At 40.8% G+C, this 24,869-nt stretch overlaps 1 protein-coding gene across 4 annotated transcripts in view; it reads left to right on the top strand.

Moving 5' to 3' along the window:
- The window catches only part of LOC120455219 (tyrosine-protein phosphatase non-receptor type 9), a 30,890-nt gene that overhangs the window by 2,188 nt on the left and 3,833 nt on the right, over nt 1-24,869 (top strand). Inside the window, exons 1-3 of one of the 4 annotated variants that reach the window (XM_039641185.2) lie at nt 5,896-6,168; nt 12,856-13,272; nt 13,347-13,577. In XM_039641185.2, coding sequence (XP_039497119.1) covers nt 6,055-6,168; nt 12,856-13,272; nt 13,347-13,577 — 762 coding nt within the window. In that variant the 5' untranslated portion in view covers nt 5,896-6,054. Of the gene's footprint in view, nt 1-5,895; nt 6,169-11,064; nt 11,270-12,855; nt 13,273-13,346; nt 13,578-18,951; nt 19,213-24,869 lie in introns of those variants that run through there. The other 3 variants (XM_039641187.2, XM_039641186.2, XM_039641188.2) reach the window with 3 other exon arrangements.

Below are 24,869 nucleotides of genomic sequence, written 5' to 3'. Positions count from 1 at the left end.
CAACAATGACAACACTTCAGCCGACTCTCTGGTTTCTGGTCCTCCATTGGATTCCATGTGCACAAATAAATTTATTTGTGCAGTAAATTCGCCAGTGGCGCTGTGCTCTTCTCTTGAGAAGGGGTCTCCAGTTGGTATGCTCAATGTGGAATATATATTGTTGCATAAGGCTTGAACGACTTTATAAATGATCTGAAATACAAAAGGGCAAGGGAGTTCCCTTTAAAATAAATGTATTATTTCTATCATAACTAAAAAGCACAAAATGTTTCATGCTATGCTCCCCCTTAATAATTATCTTCTGATTCTTTAGGCGTTTTAGTTTCACCCTTTTGGAATGCAATCCCCAAAACGAATTTGAACGAACCCTGTGTGGAATTTTTTTTTTTCAGCTCTACCTCTGCGCTGCGAGCGCTTACAAAGTTATGAAATATTTGTGTCCCATTGCAGTTGACTGCTCGTCCTTTTCATACCCGCCGCAACTGGGCTTCCTTCCTTTCCTGCCAACATCATCATCATTTTGCCCTTTTCGGTTGTCCTGGATTTATTATGGCATCCTTGTGCCGGTATTTTGAACCCAGCCCAGCCCAAAGTACAATAACCCAGGGCAGGGTAGCCACAGCCAAAGGATGATGATGTAGATGGGGATGTGGATGTGGATGTTGATGTGGCTGAGGATGAGGTTGGGGTTGGGGGATGAGGATGAAGTGGCGGCAGCCTGTTGCTATGCCTGTTCTTGATTTGACTGGGCTTCCTCATTTGCGTTGATTAAGCCGCAAGGGCTGTGCCACAGATAGCGGCCACAATAACTTTCATTAAAAGCGAAAAAGCGGAGAATATAAATAAAATGGAAAATAAACACTAAAACGTTGTGCAACTGGGCCCATGTGTGCTCGCTCGCTCGCTCGCTTGCTGGAAATGGGTCAGGCCCAGTAGTAGTTCCCATTCCCATTACCATTCCCAATCCCAGTGCTCTTTCTCTTATCATAGCCCATAGTGCCATAGTGCCATAGTGCCATAGTCCATAGCCCAGAACCAAGCCCACAATCCAGCCAAAGTGGAGCAGCCGCCCGGACCGAAATCGAAACTGGAACGGTGTTTTTTTCTTGGTTTGGGGGGTTGTCTGCTGCTCTTTCTTCCCTCCCATTTTCTGTGAGCCCCGAGCACCTAGCAAAAATAATATTCCCAAAATAAACAAGCTGGCGAAAAATAAAATATAAAGGGGAGAGCAAAGACAGAACAACAAATGCACAAAAAAACTAAAAAAAGGTGTACACTCCACACTGAATACTATTACTATAGAACTTTAATTAAATAGCACTAAATACTCAAACAACTATCTCAGAAAGTACAAGTTTTTTGTTATAAAGACGCCACACAACATAATCCGCTTGGCCAAACGAAATATGTACTTCGTAACTCTGCAAATTTTTGCGCTTTTCAACTCAAATGCTGGAAATGGAAACCGTTTGCATATGGAAAATTCAATTGCGCAATTTCTGCGCGATTATTACAGTACACTTGCCTGCGGATATTTATGGTATATACATACATATATAAACATATAGGCAAGAATCTGATTGTTCGAGAATATTTCATTGATACTCGGATGGATGCAAGTGGAACGAATTGTTTTGAATAGTTTGTGGTACCTCCTTGTCTGTTATACTAAATAATTGTGTAAATATAGTTCGCTGAGCTTAGTGTGTATGTAAGACAAGTCTTGAATTTATGGAATGATGCCTCCTTTTAGAACCAAGATAATTATTTCAAAATTCTATAACTACTAAATGCAGCTTATCCGGAATGTGCATCCTATTCACCCCCTAGAACTCTGGAATTGACCATTAATCTCGGAGCCTCCGGCATTGTTAACCCTTCGATTGTTTGCCAACCAATTGCTCCTCATCTCCGGGGATGTGTGTTTGCCACCAAAGTGGGTCAATGAATGCAGTCTGGCTATCTGAGTAGGGCCATTTTAATCGTGGCCGGATTCCAGGAGTCCGAGGTTTATTACGATTTTCCATTTACTTATGGATAATTGGACTATTGCGATTGCCAGTGCTGCTTCTCTGTGGGCAATGGAGGAGTAGAACTTGGTGTGCAGCTAGGGCATTGTGTTTCGTTTGTTGTTGTTCTCCATCCATGCCATGCCTCCCATGCCTCCCATGCCACCATGCCAATCATGCAGGTTGTTGAACTCCCTCCGACTCGCACACTCGCATGTGACCGACCGGGTGAGTGGCTCTCAGAGACCGGAGGCGCAGCTCTCCGCCTCCGTTGCTAGTTTATTCTGATTCTGATTCTGGATCCGAATCCCAATCTGGCGCTGATGATGCTCATGCTCCTCCTCTGAGCTTCAGATGCTGGCGTGGATTTGGCCTGTGTTGTTGCTTTCGCACAGATTTCTTTGCGAGTACAGTAACAATTAGATAATGCAGCCTAGCTGGAAGGGAAATGTGTAAGGAAAGATATTGGAAAAAAATTTTTAATAAAGATAATTTTGATTTTCTAAATCACATTTACGATATATGACATTTTTTAAAAGAGGTGTATATTTAGAAATGTTCACATTGTTAAAGCGATCAACCAGGCTGAATTGGATTTATCGAGAACTTACTGTGGTGTATTTGAGTTTTTTTTTTTGGCTTTTTCTTTATGTCATAGGCTCTTCTCAGTTCTTTGGCTTTCTTTTGCACAATTACCAGCAAAGTTTTTGGCCTCGCTTCGCTTTACTTTTGCCTGCTGTTGGTTCCTTACACAAATATATAGTTTCTAATGCGATGGCTCCCATTGTCTGAGTCTCCATTTCCGCTGTTCTTCACTACCACCCCCCCTTCACATCCTCCTATCAACGCTTTGTGTCGTGCTCAAGTCTTCATTGCGATATATTCTCAATTGCATTTGGACCACGGCCTGACAATGACATGTGTCCCCATCTCGTCCGTATCTTTCATTTTTCATTTTTCATCTCGCATCTCTCATCTCTTGACTCCCAACTTGTCTTGATCCCATCCTCAACACTTTCGAATGCCGCGGGCTTTTAACCATTTCCAACAAAAATCAAAGGTACACCGAGAAAAAGAAGCGGATATTACTAACTTGCTAAAGTAATTTTAAAGGTTCATACATTTATTCAGTGAAACACATGACTGCACGACTGCACAGCAATGATTATTTAAGTTAGAGTTAGTTATTGAACGATGGATCATAATATCAGATGGTATATCTCTTACCAATAACCATATGTCTACATTTTTTCCACGTGTAAAAGCTAGAAGAAAACGCAGAAACCAAGTTGAAAGAACTCTTAGGGGGCATTGTTGCTCTTTTTTCGCTTTTGATTGGTTTGACCGATTTACATTGTGCAAAAGAAATGAGTTTTTGGGGGAGGTATGTATGTATGTATGGTGAGGTATAGAGCGCCAAATGTGGAGGTCGGGGGCTTTTCATTTGTTTGGCCTACATAGGGCTCCAAAAACTTGTTTGCTGTTCGTTTCTCCCACATTTGGCTGGCTCTCCTGTTTAGAAGTTTTTAGCCATTTCTGATAATTAAAAAGGCAACATTTCATTTGTTTTGTTTGCCCGTTTGCCCGTTTGCATTTCTAAGGCTGTTATGCTCCCTTGGCATTTTGCCCATCGGTTGTGCCAAAAGCATAAAAAGAAATGTACAGGAGAGGGGAATGTACTGGATATATTGGCAGACTTAATTGTGGACTCAATCTGAAGTGGAGGGGGTACTGATATAAAATCTCACAGGGCTGCCAAATGCACTTACAGTTTATTTATTCTGCTTTAGAATTCTAGACTTACTAATAAAGATTTGACATTAGTATAATTGAGAGCTCTTTTAGAACTATCATCTAAAATGATCTCCAATTCCTAATGGCGTTTTATGCAGTTGAATGAAAGCAACGTATCAAAGTAATATCAAAGTACCGCGAATCTTGCAAGCACTTTCTTTGGACATATGTATGTACATCTTGAATTTAAATTACCAACTTCGTAATAAAGCAATTTTAAGTTGGGGGCATGACATAAGAAGTCTTTAGCCGGAGAAATGGAGAATGAGAAATGCTTTCAATTGCTCAGCTTAGTCACGTTCCACTGGAAAAATATTTCGCATCATCGAAGGCAGTTAACAGTTTTTTTTTTCGTTGTTTTTCGGGGGTTCCGAATCTCGCTCCATTGCGCAATCGTATAGATATGTATAATGGGGGAGGGGAAAATGATAATGCCCCTAATCCCATTTGTGATCACTTTCTATGAGGAATGAGGTCAACAGCAGTGGCTAATTTGTGGATCAAACTCGTTTTGAGGGCGCCAAACACAGTCGCAATTCGCTAAATAGACCAATCTAGAGAAAATTGTATATATTATTGTGTAGAACACTGTAGTAAGGTAGTTAAAAAATTTAGTACATTAATTTAGTAGCTCTACCATTCAAGGCAATATTAACAGCTGTGCCGTTGCCCTTACTAAAGTCCCACTGTAGCAATCAGATCGATTCATCGATATTAACATATGTGTGTTTAAGCTGCGGTGATTTCTTTTCGATGCGGATTTGTGTATAAAAACGCATTGAAAAGAAAGTTATCTGCTCTACAGCGGCCACAACAATACTAGTTATAATAATTATAATATTATTATAACAACAACAACAACACAACAACAGCGAAGCGTGATGCTTGAGGCTTTTGTCTTGTCTCAATGTCACGCCCCTTGGTGGTAGAAAGGGGAAGGGGGGGGCGCTTGGCGGTACAGAGACAGAGTTAAGCGAGCGTTTTGTTTAAATAATCGAGAGACAGGCGCGCGCAAACACAAGAAAGCGTAATAATAATGAAAAATAATAACAATAATCATGCGCAAATGGTAGAAAACAATACGCACTCGCATATGCACATACTATGTACATATATACACCGTAAATACATATGTATGCATGTAAGTCGTACGTGAAGCAAGTGAAATTTTTTCCAGCGACACTCGAAACTGGCGAAATTTCTTAACACTTTCATAAGAAGTCATGAGCAGCGGCAAAGAAAATAAATTAAATTAAGCACAAAAGCCGCTCAGCGAGCCGTGCCTTTGGGCATTAAGATTTAAGCTTGATTTAGTTATTTTCCTCACATTTTTTGCACCCCCCCATTTCCATGACGGCTCCCAACTGAGCTCGCTGCGCACTTCTGTTAGAATGCAGTGGGACCTCGCTGCGGAAGACGACATGATTACATTGACTACGGTGACATTCAACAAAAAGAAAGAACTCGCAGAATTTATAAGTTATTAAAACCCATATTTTTTAATCAGACTTTTAATGAAAAAAGTTATAGTTACAAGAGGTTTGGTTTTGGCCTATTCTACTGTACTTGCTGGCGATTAACAGATCGTGATCACTGTTAATGGGCATCCTTTTAATCTTAACATGGGCTCCCGTTTTCTCCTCTCTCCCTCTCTTTCTCTCTCGCTCTTCCGCCGGCTGACATTGAACTGTGTCAGTGGCAGCGGCAACAACAGCAACAACACCTTGTAATGGGGCGGACTGCGCAGCTCCACTCGCTCAGCCTCTCTTCGCAGCACAGTGGGCAAAGTGGCGTTTCAGATGGAATACGTTTTGTGGGTCTGCAAAATGATTGTATTGATATATATGTATATAAAGTAGTTTTATTGTTAATAACTTACATTTAAATTAATTGTAAATTCTATGCTTAATTGTGGTATTGGATAAATGGTAAACAACTGGTATTCAAAAAACTAGATTACGTGGTCTGACCCACTGTGCGCTCCTCTTTCTCTTCTGCGCATGCGCAGCAGCTCTGCCGACGCCGACAGAGGCTGCTGGCTGCGTTTCTCGCTGTCTCGGCGTTCACTGTTCATTGTTTGTTGTCAGTCGACGCGCGTTCATCTCGTCTCATCCGCCTCGTGCGCTCGCGTTTTTTCGCTGTGATGTGGAATTAAATTATTATTGTTTATTTATTTGTTTTTGTGCGTGTGTTTTTGTGTGTGCAATATAGTGTTTGTTCCAGAGTGTGGGTGTGTGAAAAATGCCGTAAAATGCAGCAAACGCAATGGAATAAGGACAGACAGGAGGATAGAAACAACAATAGTAGCAGCAGGAGCGAGCAGGATAGCGGCTGTCATCGGCGTCTCTTCCTGTGCATTGGCAAGGTGTGTGTCAGTGTGTTTGCTTGTGTGCGTGTGCGCACATCCATCTCATTCTTACATATGACTTTGATTTTTACTTTCTAAGCTTTGCTTTGCTTTTCTCTCACCTCAGGATGCTCTCTTCTTGCTTGGTTCTCTCTTTAGAACACCGAAAAAAAATATGATAGAAAGAATGAACGAGCTTAGTCTTTTTAACCTATGATATTGGGTTCCACTAGATTTCATTAAATTACAAACCCAGTCTTACATAATAACTTACTAATATTGTATAGCTAAATTAAAATAAATAGAAAATTCTTCACATAGCAATGGTTTTTTGTCAAGTTAAATGCACATAAAAGGTACTTGATTAAGTTTTTTTTTCTGCTTGCTAATATCTTTTCTTCCTGTGTGATAACTCTCTTTACTTGTATCTTTTTTTCTTTTCCTGCGCTATTTATAGATAGTTTTGTTTGCCTTTTCAACTCCTTCTGTTCCTTTTCAACTTGTTGCGCTCTCTCAAGCTTCAAGATTGTTCTTCTGCTGTTCTTCTCTAGTTCATTAGCATCGAACAAAGACTTCTGCGAAGTTGGTTTCTTTTCACCTGAGAATTACCGGGAAACGCGAGATGAACACACTCACTCACTTATCTCAGATGCTGTATTTGTCTTAAGAGAGAAAGAATGGATCCATTTCAGTTATACCAAGTACATACCTATCTTATCTGATCTGGTGTTAAATAAAAGTCTTACACTTCAGTGCGGCCAAAATCGAGTATTAAACTGCATAATACCGGGAAACAAGAGAGTTAGATCTTTGGAATTTTGATATTGCTAATGGTCTTTTTTTTTTTTACTAGCCATTAAGTTAGAAAGATATTTATACCTATCTATCACCCTTTGAATACTATATTTTATCGATTTAACCATTCATTTCAATCAGAGTTGGCTTACTCATTGAAAACATTATGGATTTTGTTGTTATTACAAAACACCTACACTCAGATTTTTCCGTATTTAGCACTTAAACATTCCAATTACTTATCTGCTTCTTCCCAGGAAATATGCTTACAGATAGTTTCGAAAATTTATAGCAGCTGTTGGTTTTGGTAGTATGAAATCATGTTCCATTAGCTTTTTTAGCCTCGTAATCCAACAGCTGGTTTCTTTTGTTTTTCGCCTCGCATTTCTTTTGCTATTGGCCAAGTTCCGTTTGGAACTCGGACTCGAACCCATATGTAACACATCTCATCGCACAAGAAACCCAAGAAACATGAGGCGAACGGGAGACCCGACATCAATTCGCATGCAAATGAAATTTCGCCGCTTCTTTGGATTTCTTTCTAAAAGCATTTGTTCATATGCAAATGGTCGTGACGAAGGGGGGCCTAGCTGAAGAGGGGGGCTATTAGGATAGACAATGAAGATAAACCGTTTGAAAAGCATAGTATTTGTTCTTGAATAAAGTCTCTGATTTAATGAATCCTAAAATTGGAATTTTTTTATCTGTAATAAAATGTAAATAATACCATAATATTTCCTTTCAAGCTTAATTTATATCGACTAGTACTACTAGTGAAGTGGTTCGCCTTAGAGAAGTTATACTGTAGCGGCAACGTATGAACTGAGCGGTCTTTTGTCCATCTCCAAGTTACCACCATCCGCCATGGGGTCAGGTCTTTGCCGCTCCGCTTCTCATCCCATAAATCCCACCATATCACTCCCCGCAAACCAATTTGCGACTGCGCATTCAGCGGAAGCATAGTAAATGCGCTTTAGCAGAGCATTTCGAATCAATTGCGAAAGTGTGAAAGGAAGTAGCCCCTCCTGCGAAAAAAAACCCCTTCGTTGTGCGTCGTTTCCTGCTGGAAACTGTGCAATATTCTCAGACAACAATCTGTCAGCAATATCCTGCATCCTGTGAAAGGAAATCGTCGAAAGGAGGCGGAACGAAGTCGTAAATAATGGCGAAAGCCTCGTTTGATGATCCTGTGGGAGGCTCTGGTGCATTCACTCAATGGGGGTTAATATCCGAGCTCCGCTGAATGGTTACAATGGATAAAATGGAAAATCATAACAAAGCGAAAGGGGTTGGTGTCATAAAGATGGGTTTTTTTTGTTTAAACTGCACTTTATGCAATCTCTATTAGGGATTAATGTAGCCATTTAACATCCCAATTATTTACTTTATGAGGGTTCGCCAGGAAAATGCATTATATTGATTCTAAAGCTGTGTTTCACCTTTTCCAAGTGACCGACCAACTGTTGTCAACTCACTGACCAAGTGCAATTAAGCGTGTATATATATATGTATATATTCTGATTTAATGCTCCATTTACTGCAGAGCAATTGTTCACGACCAGATTAGTCAGCAATGAAATCATAAATGATGATGAGTGATCTGTGCGCGGTAACTACTATGTTGATCAGCCATATCGATATGGCTGCTGTTCGATGTTGGCAGTTTCTCCACCCAATCTGCATGGTGTTAGGTCTATGGTTTTTAGTTTTTCCCCCAAGCGAATCTAGCTAACTATCTGGCTGACTGAGAGTTTTCCAATCGCTGATCGTTGGCTTGATTTTCAGAACAACGAACAACCAGCAACCAACAACCAGCAACCAGCAAGCGGCTTCCATGCTCAGAGTCCGTTAACAGAAGAGTCTTCTCCAGAGATCGGAGACACCGATTTAGCCATGGCCCCAAGCGGTTTTACAGTTTCCAGGTAGAACCGAACTAACCGAACGATCCGAACGAAACGGATTGGAACAGTTTTGCCAGGTCTGTCGCTTTTACTTTGCATGCAAACAGTTAAGAAGACTGGTCGCTGTTGGTTGTTGGCTGGTTGCTTAGTTGCTTGCTTGTTGCTCTATTAACTGGCTCTGGCCAAGAGATTTACGTTGACTGTAATCATAACCATAACCAGAACTTACACTCGAACTGTGCACCGAAACCGGAAGTGAGCGAACTGCCGAGCTTCCGTCTTCACAAGCTGCTTTCTAGATTTCTTTCTTTAGCATCAGGCTAATTGAAACAACAATCTTTTGTTTATGCTAACTCTTCAGGCGATTTTTTAAGAAGCTATTCTTGAATCTTCTCTTTAGCCTTTCATAATAACAACCATTAAAAAGTTTTACAAAATGTTTATTTTGGACAACATTGAGTACTAATTAATCATTTTCATGTTAAAAACTTCACGAGAACAAACCAAACTAATGATCTGCTGTAAACATATCTCACTTGATTGATTGAGATATTTTCATGGAAATGATACATCAGCAGCATACCCATCACATATACTATGTACACCCTTTCGCTGACCCATTCCATTGAACTTAGTCACAAATCCGGGGCATTCGGGCGACTCTCTCCGATAAACCTTTTTGATTTCCAGTCCGGACCAACGGCCCGGCAACGCCCCGCCCCGTCCCACTCCACTCCGCTCCGCCCCCGTGATCCCCGCGTGCCAAAAGTGAAAGTAGCGCCCGCGGGGCCATTAGCGGGTATCCAAAATTAGACACGACTTGGTGACCTGTTGGCCTAGGCCAGCTACCAGCTACCAACTGCAAGTAAACAACAAACCCACAAACGACGGATGACACATCATAAACAAACACCGCGTATCCAGTTCCACTCAGCATGTGTGTGTGTGTTTTGTTTTTTTTCGTATGGAAAATGGGCTTTGCAATGTAAATAGTCCAATTACGGATAAAAGGACTTGAATTTCGACTCCTGAATGGATTTATTTAGTCACTTTCCTCGAAACAAATGAATGTCTTATGTCATGACCATTAAGTCGCTGTTCCAGACTCCGTTGCGATAATGTATTCGTAGAAAGACGCGAGATAAACAAACGTGATCGCTGGGAAAGAGGTGAGGATCATAAATACGATGACGCATGCCATCGCTCACCTCTCTTTTGGGTCGACATCATCCGAATCCGTTTCAAAGGAATCCCTGGACCCGCACTGTGGAACAAATCACATGCCATAAACGGAAATACGAGAAAAACTTGGGAGTGATAATGACATAAGCTATCCATTATCTTTGGCCATAAAACATTTTCTACAGAAACATCATTTCAATATACGCCTTAACTTTTCTCGTAAAAAAAAGCTTGCAAAAATGAATGACTATTTTTCAATATTTGTCGTGAACATGCACTTTTTTTTGTGATGCAAAAAATACTAATTAATTTATGACAATTCGCACGAGAACGTGAGCTGCTAGGGTAATTCATGCTAATTGATAGGCTTCGTTTCATTGAATGGGAACTTCTGCGAACTCTGCTCGCAGATAAAAAGCTCGAGTTCTCACGAACACAATTTGCTAGATAACTTATCGCTTGGCGCAGCACTAATCAAACATCGATGTTATCGCCGATCTGGCCCACTGTGCACCGGTCGAAGGGTGACATATGGTGGCTTCGGTTCCGTCTCCGTCTCCGTCTTCGTCTCCTTCTCCGCCTCCGCCGGCGACTCCCGCATAACTCAAATTGTTGGTATGCCTCCGCTGGCGCCGCCCGCGTCTCCGCTTCCGAGAAAACGCTCAACGTGTTCTCTGCCCCTGCAGTTCGTTAACCGCAGCAGCGCAGCGGCGTTGCACTTGGCGAAAATCTCTATAAGTCATCTTTAAATGTGATAATCCTCTTAGCAAATTGTAAGCATCATGCAACGATCATGCGATTCTATTTTAAAACGGAATCGGTAATGACTTTAGTAAATGTCTCACGTAAAACTGGTTGGTTCTTAACGGAAGACCTGCGTTTCTCCCGGTGTATCTACTATCAGTCAGTCCAGTCGATGACGATGACGACGCCGACAGCGCTGTTTTCCGCTCTGCCCGACGATCGAAGCCAAGTGGTCGCGACTGTTTGCAGTTTTTAGTACCCAAGAAACTTCGGACGCGGCGTGTCGCGAAAAGGGAAGTGCAAATAGTGGCCAATAGTGAAGATCGATTAGAAGAGACCCCATCCATATCTACATACATATTTCCCTGCCCCAAGGATATATCCTAATTTTTGTTCAGGTGTCTTGTTAGTGCGAATGATCTATCGGTGACTTGAGTTGTGAACTTTAAAGACAGACCATGGTGCATCTGTATCAACGACGTCGCAATCGCGAACAGGTGGGTTACGATCCGTTTCAATGGGCTCCAAGCGGTTCCATTCAGTTCTGTTCTACGTTTTGTAATGTATATATAGATAAATACATATATGTATATGCTCGTGTCTGGCATATGGATTGTCTAATTAGTTGGTGCGGAAAATCGCTAGAATTGGGAATCAATTTCCAGTTGATGAAATACGCACCTGTTGTTAAGCGTAAGCGAAAAAGAACCGGCGCAGAATAAACATTGGGAATTCAATAACGAGAGAGTCAGATAAAGAAATGAAGCCTCAATTGGTTCCCCAATAATGACGAATTGCTTTAATTGAGCAATTCCCACAAGCTTATAATGTTTTAATTTCGTTGAACCGACACTTTGGTGGCGCGAATCGTATTGCATTAACCTTGATAGGAAACGGGGTCAAAAGAACCAACCAGAATGACGATTGACCCATTAAGAAATGAATGAAACTTGCACTTTTCACCAGAAGTACATATGTACAAAGTACATATGTATATTATTATCACCCAAAGATATAATAACAATGATGTATATATACGGAAATGGCCAGACGGAGAAGATTAGTCGACTGAAAGCGGAAAAGCCAAAAGGTGGCACATTTGTTGATATTTCCCATTTACACACTTAATCTCGCCCCATTTCGAGGCAGATAAGGTGGGCCACAGTGCATTGGCATTGCACAATGTGCATACTATATACATAGTACACTATATATGTACATATACGATAATACGGCAGCCTTATAGGCAATGATGTGATCATAGGCGTGAGCCATTAGCTCGAAATGAAAGATGATCACCGTGTTTAATTGCACAGCATCACGAAGTCGTGAGAACACAGAGTTTGCATCACTCCATAAACTGCACAAATTTACGATCTGCGGGCTCTGAACTAGTTCCGCTGATCATAAAGTCGGCGGTTTTATTGATCTGCAAGCCGTTGGGCAGTCCAATCCAATGCCCATGAATCAAATCAAAGCAATGGCAAAGCGGAAACCAGTTGACCACTTAATGTGTGTCAGAGTGGCCGAACTAGTTCCGTAATTTAACCAATTGTCGTAAATTCACTTGCTTATGATGGAGGTCCCATCGCAGTTTAACCCGTTCTCTCACTGCAGATGCGTTTAATGAGGCTATCTTTTCAGATCTCCAAGATATTGACAAAGATACTGGATTCATGCGATTCATACTGTACTTGTCCTCATAAATTCACAATGTAATGGAATTGAATCACTCTTTAAAGATCTTTTGCTGCTCCTACAATACACATTGATAACCATATTTTATATATAAAACTTGTTTCTGAAAACACCGCTTATTTAAAAATATGAATGAAAATACTCAAATTGTGGAATTTCCCTCGGATTTACATTCTGAAAATTTTATTTTATTTTTCGTGGAACATACACAAAAATATTTATAGTATACTCGTTTTTTTCTCAGAAAAATAATTTACTACAGATCGTAATTACTACGCAACTTAATGAATTAACTAGAAATGTATTTTGATAACATTGATTTAGGGTTCATAAACAATTTACCAGATAAAGGCAGTCATATTAATATGCATATTTTTGCTTTCAGGCTGTGAAACAATTCATTGATCTCTGCAACAATCTGGGTGCTAACTGCAGCACGACGACAGCCACATCCCCGTCAGCTTCCTCCTCCTCTGCCAGCAGCACGCAGAACTTAATAGCAGTAGTGCCGCCACAGTTGCAGCAGCTGCAGGTGCAATTACCGGCGCCAGGAGGAGGGGCAGGTGCAGGAGGAGGAGGCGGTGGCGGAGGCGGAGGTGGTGGGGGCGCAACGCCTGTGAGACGCCACATCTCGCATACGACAGCCGTCAAGTTTCTGTACGCCCGTAAATTCGATATACCGCGAGCGGTCTCGCTGTACGAACAGCATGAACAGATCCGCCTAAAGGAGTATCTCTATAACATTGATCCGGATGTGGAGCCCTTGCGCTCCGAGTTGCAGACCGGCAAGTTCACAATCCTGGTGAGTGGTTACATATGTATTTCCGCATCTACACCAGGAATGCGTTGATAACCAATTTCCGTTTCTGATTTCAGCCCGCACGCACTTCCAGTGGCGCTGCCATCGCCCTATTCACAGCCAATCGACACAGTCCGCTGAGCGTTTCGCACACAACCACGCTGCAGGGCATCGTCTATCAGCTGGACAGTGCGCTCCAGGATTCGGAGACGCAGCGCGCCGGTCTCGTTTTTATCTACGACATGAGCGGCTCCAAGTATTCCAACTTTGACTACGACCTCTCCCAGAAGATTCTCACACTGCTCAAGGTGAGTTTCGATCGGCCAGCGTGGCATACTTTCGGGCAGCTATCGCTTAATCGCTAAAGGGATCAGGAAACCATATAGCAAGTGAATCTTTATGAAACATAGAGCTTAGATGAACAAATCTCTACTTAGTTTTCAACTGCACATGTCGTTTTTAATTGAGATAAGTTGTAAAGTTTCTAAGCTTAAGGTTATAAAATATGGTTTGGGAAAAGATATACTTTTAGGATCTTCCAATGGTTGCTAAATGCTAGCAGAAAGTAAGATTTTACAAAATATCAATGATTACATGTTCATGTTAAACTTCTTGTTTTAGTTATCTGATTTATTGTAGAAGATGCTCTCGAATTTCGTGCAATCATGCAAAACTAGTTTCATGTACTTGTCGTTTGAGAGTTGAGTCATTAACATAACCATTTAAACAGAAAAACTTTTAAACATGTTCTTAAACATACATGATGACGAATCCGACACATTTCCAGGTGGCTCGTCTGTCATCACAGCGCCTGCCCCCCTGCAGTTTTGCCCCATTGTGCCGCACTTCCGGCTCGTGGCAAGTCAAAAGTCAACGCAACCCAATCCCAGCTTGCCCCACAAAGGCACGAAGCGTGGCACACGGCGGCCTCTGAAATTAAAATATTAAACATGCCTCTATTAATGCAAAAGATATTTCCCATTTGCTGTGTGCGTTTTTTCATGTGCCATATGCGCATATATGTTTTTTTTTTGCTGTTTTTTTATCGTATCTGTGAATCAGTATACGCGCATCCAACTATCCGTGGTTTCTGTGCCAAGTGGCCTGTGGATTCTCTATCAACGGAATGGCGGAAAAATGTCTTCAAGCTGAAAATTTCTGTCTCGTTTCGTTGGCTTTTCATGTCATGCGTCAAATGTATTTCTTCTTTTTTTTTTCATATTTACTTTGTGGTTCACGTTGATTGAAAGGAAGTGGGAGGGATCCATGGAGTCGGTATTGGGCAAGTTCTTAATTTATCTCGCTTTTTTGGGTTGTTGTTGGTTGGCTTCTAAATTGTCTTTGTTTTATAGCAAAAAGAGCTTACAAGATAATTTGGAAGTTAAAATCAGCTTAAATATATTTCCTATTCTTCCATAGCGTACTGCCAATTTCTAGATGGTGTAAGAATAAAAACGAACGACCCTTTCTATGGGAAATTTGTTGTTTTAAAATTGCTTTGAAAACTATTAACTGTAGGCCCTTTGAGTGCTGTTGTGGCGTTCTCTATTATTCCGCTTTTCCGCCCATAAAAGTTAGTTATTCGCATTGTTTTCTACATGAACTCGCATAAAATATTACTGTTGTACCTGACTCGGAAATCCTTGTTGGTGGAAGTAGTTGAGTGCACACAATCAGAGCTTAAACAAAAAAATACCTAGAAACCCCACTCTAAGTACACACACCCCCATACACACACACACGCACAAGGTGGAGATGAGTGGTTGCTGGTGGGCGGTGGTCCTGCGGGTGGGCGTGGAAATCGCAGCATGCCGCGCGTGGGCGGAAGCTTTCGTCTGCCCACGCGAGCAGATGAAAAACAACTACTGCTGGCGAAGTCACACAGAGTAAGACGTAGTTTTGATTGGGAACAGCCCACTGTGTCACCAGCCCCTTTTCCACTATTTGCTTTAAAGAAATAAGACAACAACTGGCAAACCCAAAAACAACAACAGGTAGCTTCATCATCCCAGTTTTTCTTATTTTTTGTATTTTATTTTTATTTTTTTTTGTGGCTGCCATTGCTGTCGCGCTGCCTTGTTTTCCATTTCATTTGCGTTCCGTTTGCTCGAGTCCCACATTTTTGTGCTCTTTGCTGTTTTGATGTTTGTCTGGAAATTGCGTTCTACTTGTCGTCCTACTGACTATGTACAGTTAACAGAGATCGTACCTCGTACGAAAGTATATATACATACATATGTATGTAAGTGCTATGAGGGTCCAGAGAAATCGCCGGCCGGCATTGAAAGTCCGCGGACATTGGAGTCTCTCTACATATTTCGCTCAATTTGCCAAAAAGCCTCTTCAGGTATATGTGTATGTGTGAATAAACATTTACATTGGTGTTTATCTACCTACCTATATTTGTATACATAATCTGCCCACTCAGATGTACAGACTGCGTTAGACAAATGTCAATCGTTATTGGATATCTAATATTATCTCATAATATTTGCATTCGAATTTCGTTATAGTAAAATAATTAGAAAGGAAGAAAAAAGCAGGCACTGTTAACTTTTACAAAAAACACTTTATCTGTTGTAGGGTTACCACCCACGCTAAATGCAATAATTAATTTTAAAATTGTGCTATTGTGTTGCTATTTATGTGTACCTAAGTGTTTAAATACATACCCATCTATATATGTATATGAATTCCATTCTGCTACGAAAATCAAAACGCACAAAATAAAGTTAACAATGAAACCGATTCGGCGTGGGCGAGCTCTTCCCTCGCAAATGGAACGCCACTGGTCAGAGGGAGATGGTTGAATAGGTAGAGGGGTGAGGAAGAGGAAGAGGAAGTGCGGGAGAATGAGAATGTCCAATAAGCGTTCTCTTTGACGCGTGTCAAAGTCTTTTTTTGTCGTTATTTTATTTTTTGGCTTAAGAGAGAGCGGGCCGCAGATAAATTGCGTTGGCGGTAAGCCCGATGACCGTGACGTCATGGGGATGGAAAGAAACGAGGAAGAGCGTGGCAACTCTGGCTTGTACCAAGGCGCGTATGCGCAATATTTTTGGGGCCATCACGCATACGCAGCGTTGTCGCAATGTGAAGATGGAAGCGATCGTAGCACACACACACACACACACACACACACCGACACTTATGCAGAGAGTGGAATGTGCCCACGCGTTTTCACTCTCACTTTTACGCAGAGAGTGTAGAAGTGAGAGAGAGAGAGACGGTGTTTATGCGTAGCACTGTTTATGAAATCGGCTACAAAATATGAAAAAAATGAATTTATTTGTAAACGTGGGATATACATCAACCTACTTTGATTTGGATTTGAACAAACAAGTGAATATGACAAATGCAAAATGTTAGTATTCAATAATTCAAGAAATTTATGGCATAAACCTGGTGGGTGAGAGAGAGCACGGAGAGAGCAAAGCTTTAAAGCGCGCTCTTTTTCGCTGTGTCGCTGGTGGCTATCTTACGCTTTTGCTTGATTAACTAATTCAGTTGGCGTGTTCTAGTCGAACGTTATAGATTGTATCCGTAAGCACACCCTATATCCCAAAGCAAATCTAACGGAAAAGAGCGGTTAAAATGTGCGTACACCTGGATAAGTCATTAATTCGGTGTTTTTTTTTCGTAATATTTTTGTGGCCCCGCAATATGTTACTGGCTGCTGCTGCACTTGGCCCACAAACACTTGATCACACAGTGATTGACGGCGGGATAATTTGGTCGTATTTATAGATCGCATCGTTCGTAAGAATATTCGGCGCGCAGTTCATTCATTGCTGCTCAGTTGGCTTAAATACGATGACGCCGTCGATATGTTAACGCTATTGTTATTGTTGGCCACTCCGCTGGCTGACTGGCTAGCTGCTGTTTTGTGTTATTTTTACAACGTGCTTTTTGTTGCCACAGCCGTTCGACATTGACGCAAATGTTTAGACCAGATTCGAGCGTCTAAATGCAAATTTATACACCAGAAACTAGAGAATTATACGCCCTCGGAACGTGGATTACTCTATTTCCGCATTACAAGAGTGGTTCCGGAAAATCCAAACAGAAATTCGCAAAAAAATTATATAGTTTTTGTGAAAATTAGTGGCGTGTTAGTTTTGTTTATTTTTTAAATACCAACAGTTACAGTACTCTGTAAATACAGTAGTCACACAACTCGACTGTTAAACGTGGGAAGTTGGATTTTAAACAAATTAACTGACAGCATTGCGTAATTCATATTTTTGGACTGTTTATAAAGAAAACAACCTTTTTTTAACAAAAAAAAGCCGTAGTGTGGCTAGAATACTTGAAGAACTTATCTTATCTAAGCAATTAGTATTTTTGGTTGATTTATGGTAGCTATTTCCTTCTACTTAGTCGGGTAACGCGTCCAAAGAGAACTTACTTAATCTACAAACGAACGTTGGAGAATTCCGAAGGCACAGTCATAATGCACAGGTCACTTTTGTGTGTTTTTTTTTTGTTGTGACTTGAAGCACCTCTCCATATGAAGTGAAACGTATTTTGTTCAATGACTTGATGACTATTTAAACACTTTATTTGGCAATTTCCAGCTGAAACGATTAAGTCATTTATACAAACTCAGAACTGAATGTTTTCATAATATCTCTATAATTTGTTTCTTTTCTTAGTTGGCAAGTCTGTTCAGCAATTTTTGGTATTAGTTCTGTTAATGAATTTAATATTTTTAAGTAGCCTGAGGCTCTGATTGTCCTGCTTTCTAAGCGGGGCTGGCAACCCTGTTTGCCAACTTCAACCACTTGAGCCACCCACACGCGAGCAATCGACAGCTGCATCGCATGCAACCTTGCACTCGCAAAAAGCCACCCTTAGCGCCACTCTGGCTCTCACCTTCGCTCTCGCGCTTCCTTTCTCCCTCGTCCCTTGCTCTCCCAACAACCCCCTGGCGTCCACCAGGGCTGCCAGAGAGAGAGGGCGAGCGCTGTCCGATGGTGGTGGCAAAAAGAAGAGAGCGCGTGCGCCGAGAACGCAGCCGCAAAATAGCGAACGAGAAAAAAATAGCAGGAAAAAAAGCAAAACGAAACGAAAAAAATAAAATAAAGCAGCCGCAGCAGTCAGACGTAGTTCAGCTTTCCACGGCGACGCGCAACAAACAAACGACATAAAGAAAAGCGAGAAAATCCAATGAAACGCAGCGGCCAAGAAGAGACAACTCAGAGGCGTAGGAAAATCGAAATATTGAAAAACTGAACGAACGCAAGAAAGCCAGCGAAATGCTTTCCAAATTGTTGCTTAATCGGAAATCCTTCTGCTAAAGTGCTTAAACATTCTTGTGTTTGATTTTTTTTTTTTCCAAGTGCAAAGAAAAGTGGAAAACTCTCGGTGCGTGAGTGTGAGTTTGTGTGTGTATGTGTGTATCTGAAATCAGCTTTAGTTTGTTGAATGTTTCACACGCACTTTGCAGCAACAAATTCGCGGATTGCAACCGGTGGAAAAAATACACAAAAATATCAAAAAGTATTAGGCAAAAATGGACTACGGAATTAACAACTGAAATTCCAGGCTTAATAAGAATATAGAACCCGATCTCAAATGCGTATTTTTGTTTTGTTTTTTCCCCTGTTGAAACCCCAACAAACCCAACCCAACCCCCGTGTGTCTGCCGTTTAACCCACAAAAAAAAAAAAAAATAGAAAGATAAAGAGAGGATGTGCATCCATCCCATTGTGTAATGTGGCAAATCGGCGAGAATCAACACGAAAAGATATAGCAACGCAAGCAAAAAAGTTATGTAAAATTGTTCAATTGAAAGTGCACGCAATTAGCATTTAATTGTGCGAACCAAACTATATATTACAATAAAAATCTGAATAATTAGACAGCGGCGGTGGCGGCAACAACAACAATAGCAGCAACGCGGCAATCAACAACAATCCATAACAACGCCAACGCGCGACTCAGGTATATGATTATATAGATACAGATACAGCCGAGCTGTATATACAAATATGCATATATATATACATATATTGTACTGGCGATATGGACAGATATGTATATGTACAATGATATATTTATATATATATATATATATATATATATAAATATATGTATGTACTTGTCGCTTATATGGACAGAGAGTCGCCCGCTGAATGATTTGTAAAGACCTCGCCAAAAAACATTTCTATTTGCTGTTTTCGCTGTCTTTTGTTTTCAAGGAAATCTATTTTTTGTTTCTCTGGCTATTTGTAGACAACAAACATTTGATTTTAATTTGAATTTTGCTTATGATTCATTAGCCTGCGCTTTCGCAGTGAATCACGTTTAAAGTTGATCGCGGTGCTTATGTAGGTAAATCACAGCTACTCCATCGTGATTAATCAGCAAGCGGCCCAAAATCTCGCGGACTGAGCCCTTGTGGTGGCATTCAATTAGCTAATGCCAAATGCTTTGGAGAGTGTAGGGGTCGTTGTGCCAAAGTAGGTCAGCTAATTGGGTTGGCACCCGGCTGGGTGCGAAAATACTGTTGACAGGGGATACTTCCTTTTCCGAGGCCATGAAAATTCAATAGGCAAATCCAGCATGAAATCCAAGATGTATTTATAGTTTAGAAATTAACAAAAACTCTAATCGAAACTAGCTCAAAAGAGTTCTCAATTTTCACCCATTAAACGTAGACATTTAGCCAGTTGTTATACAGAACTTATGTTGATTGGCAATCAATTTAATCGCTTAGCCAGTTCATAGAAATTATATTGATAACTTAACTGCTTATTAACAAACGATATTGATACAACTTGTGCCACTTTCAAGTTGTTTGCACTGACAAGCAATCTCAAGATACCCAAGACACTTTTTCTAACCACCGGCTTTCCGAAGCAAGCTGCCTTATGCAGATACTGTATCTTTGGGGTTCTTTGGACGACCATCAATGGCAGGTGATATGCGACTTTTGTTTTCTTTGCGCTTACCTGTCCTCTCCGCCTGTTTTCATTGGCGCAACAAAAGCTGCTGCGGCTGTCATAGCTTGGCAAAAATCAACAACAACAACAAGAAGAACAACAACAATGGCAAATATGCCAATAATACAGGGGCTAAAGCGGTAGAACTAGGAGAAGTACGAGGAATGAGGAGGAACAAGTGGAGGCAATCAAACACAGCTGTTGGCGTTCGTTCCACGGCGCGTAGACATTTTTTTTTGTGCTGCCACTTTTTACTTCTTACCTTTTGATTTATATCCCCCGATGTCTACTATGTATGTATGTGTGTGTGTGTGGGGTATGTCCATGTCATTTTTGTATGTGCCAGAGAAAGAGACCCAGTTACAGTGCGTATCAGAACATTAGAACAGTTATCAGAGGTATCAGAATTTGGAACATTTATGGATTAGGATTTCAACTTTCCACTGGAATCAGAGTTATCTTTAGTATAGTGTATATATAAAGCCCTAATTGTAGTTATGAGCTATTTAATTAGAAAGTAGAAATCGAAAATATCGATCTTAGTAATCGATTTGCATCCACATCCAACTAACATTAATATTCGACACCTGTTTTGAAGGCAAATGATTTCTTTGATGAATGACAAACTGGACTGCTTGCATACTTTATGATAAATAGCACATTTATCGATTGCGACCCTTCGACCTTAGTATGACAAATGTTTTAAGTATTTACTTCGTGTCTCGAAGGTATTTTCAATTGATTGGCTTGCGGCCTTATATCATTCCGATTCCGGGCAAATAAGCCTCGATTCGGTTGGGATCTCCCACAAGTGTGTGTGTGTGTTAGTGCCGTCAGTCAATCAGCATGAAGAGCTCTCCAATTAGCATGGCTCAGGCTCAGGCTAAGCCATCAAATATTGATTCCCCTTGCGGATATCTTCGACTTCTCTTCAGCGACTGTTCCACCTGCAGCCGAATAATATTTATTATTTATTTTGTGTACGGCTTAAGCTTTTTTTGCCCCTGACACATTGTCATTTTGTACCTTTCTTTCTACTTGAAAACCTTTTCATTGCAAACATTTCTGGCTTGGCTGGTTTTTATTTTTGAGCTGTACTTTGTGATGGAAAATCCATAAATAGCCGCACGTAATTTACTGTGAACAAAGAATCTCTATATTTAGTTTGTTTTTTGTTGTATGTTTTTCAAAATATATACGAATTTTATTCTTCAATTAGATAATTGAATAATGCTGATTAATCATAACTTATCGATGGCCATTTCCCATGATCTTTTGGCCCCACGTTCGCTTATTTATTTGTCTTTAAGCCTCTTCTTCCCTTCGCTTGCGTCTCTTTGCCTGCTGTTTTATCGGTTTGTTTGCTGTGCGTGCCGCTTTCGCCTTTTTTGGCCAACGCCGACGACAAATTCGTTTCATGCCCAAAGACGGGAACAAGCTTAAAACGCATTACCAATTTTGGCCATGGCTAATTTCACATATTTATTTATTGTTTCTCGCCCCCCTTTGAATATGTGGAATATGGCTGAGAAATGAAATAGGCAGTGAATAGGCAAACATTCCCGTTGTCTTTACTATTCTATTTGTTGGTACCGCGTGGCGTATACTTGATAACATTTTGAACTTTAGTGGCGTCGATTCCGCAGAAGTTCCTGCCTAATTGGCTTCCTTGTGAGTGAGTCCCCCTTGACATTTGTATAGATTGCAATTAAATGTCATCTCATGGATTCAATGGAAAATGTGCCATACGCCATTTCGGGAATTTCCAAAGGCGTGACCACGTGTAAATCGTCTTCCGATCGCAGAATTCAACGGATTTTACTTAATTGGGTGGTTTTTGTGAAAGAAATAATAACTGATTGCTTATTAGCCACACAGTAACTCTTTGATTGGATTGCACGTTGATCATAATGAAATTTGTAATTAAATTAAATTTGAATTCCTGCGTCAAATTCCTAGAAGCCAGCTTAGTTTCATAATTCTGCGTACAGACTGAAAGTGGATTTTGCCACTCGAGCTGAGCTTTTATACACTGAAGTCAATTTTCTGAAAATAGATTTTCTCAACGTTACTCAAACAGTGTTGGAAAGTTCTATTGCATGAAGTGCATAAGTTATAGTGTTGAAAAGTAACTTTCCTTTCTTTTGAAGTTTAGATAACTGCACTGTACTACGTTCTATGCTACTATTTATTTCTTTCTGTGCATCTCAGTGCTGCTAATTTTAGCTTTAGCCCGGAATAAACTTCATATAACAATATACAATTTTGCCGGCATCCCACACACTTCTGCGGACATGTAACGAGTTTTCATTCAGGGAAGTGGGAGGCATAAGGACACAGTAGACACTGTAGACAACACAGTCGGGATGAATCGGGAGTAAAACGCATGCCAAGGCACGTTAAGTTGCCCACTTGAGTCCCATCAGGAAAATTCCTACTGTGTTGTTAGTGCCTCCTCCTCGGCTTGCCTCCCCTAGCCGCCGGGGGCGTGGCATGGCGACGGGAAGGCGGAGGCGGAGCGGAATGGAATTGAAGGGGGAGAGAGTGAGCGCGGAGTTGCGAAGGTGGATGCTTCAAGTTTGTCCCAAGTTTCGCTCAACTTTTGCGCAGACTTCTTGGCCCTCAAGGCAAATAATCTGGCCAAGAACAGCAGCAGCAGCAGTATGTACATGGTGCTACCTACCATTCCAATATTTTTTCTCTATTTTTTTTGTTTATATCTTTTTTTGTATTTTCCGTGTGCCGTGTTTGTCAATTAAATGTGTGCATGAATGGTGGGGTGGCTGGCTGAACATTGTGATTGTTATTATTGGATTGCCTGCTATCTCAGCGCCGCCAGCCCCCCAATTGGATTCTAATTGGATGTGGGAACAACCAGAAAATGGTGGGGAGAACGCGGGGAGTAGGGCGCGGGGTGAACAGCTGGGCTTGTGACCCTGAAATGCCGGGCGACAAGTTCGATTTTTGTGCGTTCTTCGCTTTGGTTTCAGTATATATTTCAGTATAACATTACACGATGCGATACAACAAATGAAAACAATCAAGTCGCCAATTATGACTCATAAGCACCCCTAAGTTTCACATGCGAGAAGAAAAAATATGAAATGAAATGTTATACAATATTTCTTTATTACTTTTTGTTAACCCCATTCAAACTTCCTGAAGGCACGCACCTTGGCTTATTTATTATTGGCCAAGTTACGGGGGGAAACGACCAAATTAGGAGGGAAAAGTCGATTATTTATTGCCTCTATTGAGTGCTGCTGATATGCAAATTGGACAACTTGAGGACATGGGAACTACTTTCTCCTGCTGGACTCCCAAAGAAAAAGTAGGAAAGCAATGTAAGCTAAATAGTAATAAATATAGTTGCTTACTTTTGAGTAACTATTTGCTAAGTCATTTTAAGTAGTAGCTCATCATTGCCTAAGCAAAGGCAAGTTTATCCTAAGTTTTTATTATTATTATTGATTCACCTAGAAGCGTGGGATTATTTTCATTAATTATACCTGTGCTTTGTAGATTATTTATGGGATTTATTGCGGGTATTCAGTATGCAAATTGCACCGCTGAAGGGCATGGGATAATATCACAGACTGCCACCTGATCCTGAAAAGTAAGACATGGTGATTATAACGGCAAGTACTTAATTAGGAAATTTTAACGGTCTATCGAAATATGAGGAAAAAGCATTTATGCGGCATTATTCCAACAGGAGTCAAAGAAAATGACTGCAGAATAAATGGTTATTATGCATTCAAATTCGTTTTGAAGAGAATTTAAAACAATATTGCATACTTTTCAGCATCCATAGTCTCAGATGTGTGTGTGTGTGTATGTGTATGTTTGGGTGTGTGCTGGGATCAAAGTGAAAGTGCACACGGAAACAAACCTAAAGGCAAAACAAAAGCATGAAAAGCGGCAGAAAAAGGGGTTCAAGAGTTCCAGAGTTCGAGGAGTGAAGATGGAGGTGAAAATTGAGAGGGAGAAACGGTAGATGAAAGGAAATCCTATTTCTTACGGAATTTTGCATGGGATGTTTTGCAGGATGTCCGATACGCAGTCAATTAAATCGCAATTTTTTCACTCACTTTCACAACTGCAGTGCTCAAGGAGCTCAGCTTCTTATGTATGTGCTGTATGTATGCGTAGGTATGTACGAGTATGTGTTATTGTGTACGATTTGATGATGCAATCTGCAGTCGTAGGAGAAGAGAAAGGAGTCCACGAAACGGGGACGGAACAGTATAAGCCAGTATAATTGAATATGTTGGCAATTAGGGCTTTAAACGGAATTTATTGAGCCAACAGCAGATGCACAAAGCGAAACAATGGGGGGGGGGAAATGCGGGGAAACGATGGAGAAAAGACAATATTTTTTTAGGTAAACTGCTGAAAGAACTTTTAATTAAATTTTCCACAAAATCGCATGGATGTGTGTCTCTGTGTGTCACTGCGTGTGTGTGAGTGTGTGTGTGTGTGCCCATATTGGTTGTGATTGTGCGTTTAATTAAAGTGCATTTGCTGTCGTTGTTGTTGTTGTTATTGGTTGGGTGTACCGCATTTCTGTTGGATATATGTGTGTGCACATGTATACATATGTATGTATGCACGTATTTTTTTTTTGCCCACTGTGCTTGCTGACCTTAATCTGCT

Source organism: Drosophila santomea, chromosome X, assembly GCF_016746245.2.
Source record: "Drosophila santomea strain STO CAGO 1482 chromosome X, Prin_Dsan_1.1, whole genome shotgun sequence".
Lineage (NCBI taxonomy): Eukaryota > Metazoa > Arthropoda > Insecta > Diptera > Drosophilidae > Drosophila > Drosophila santomea.
Note: the sequence above shows the minus strand (reverse complement) of the source record. Positions and strands in the feature narration are given on the sequence as shown.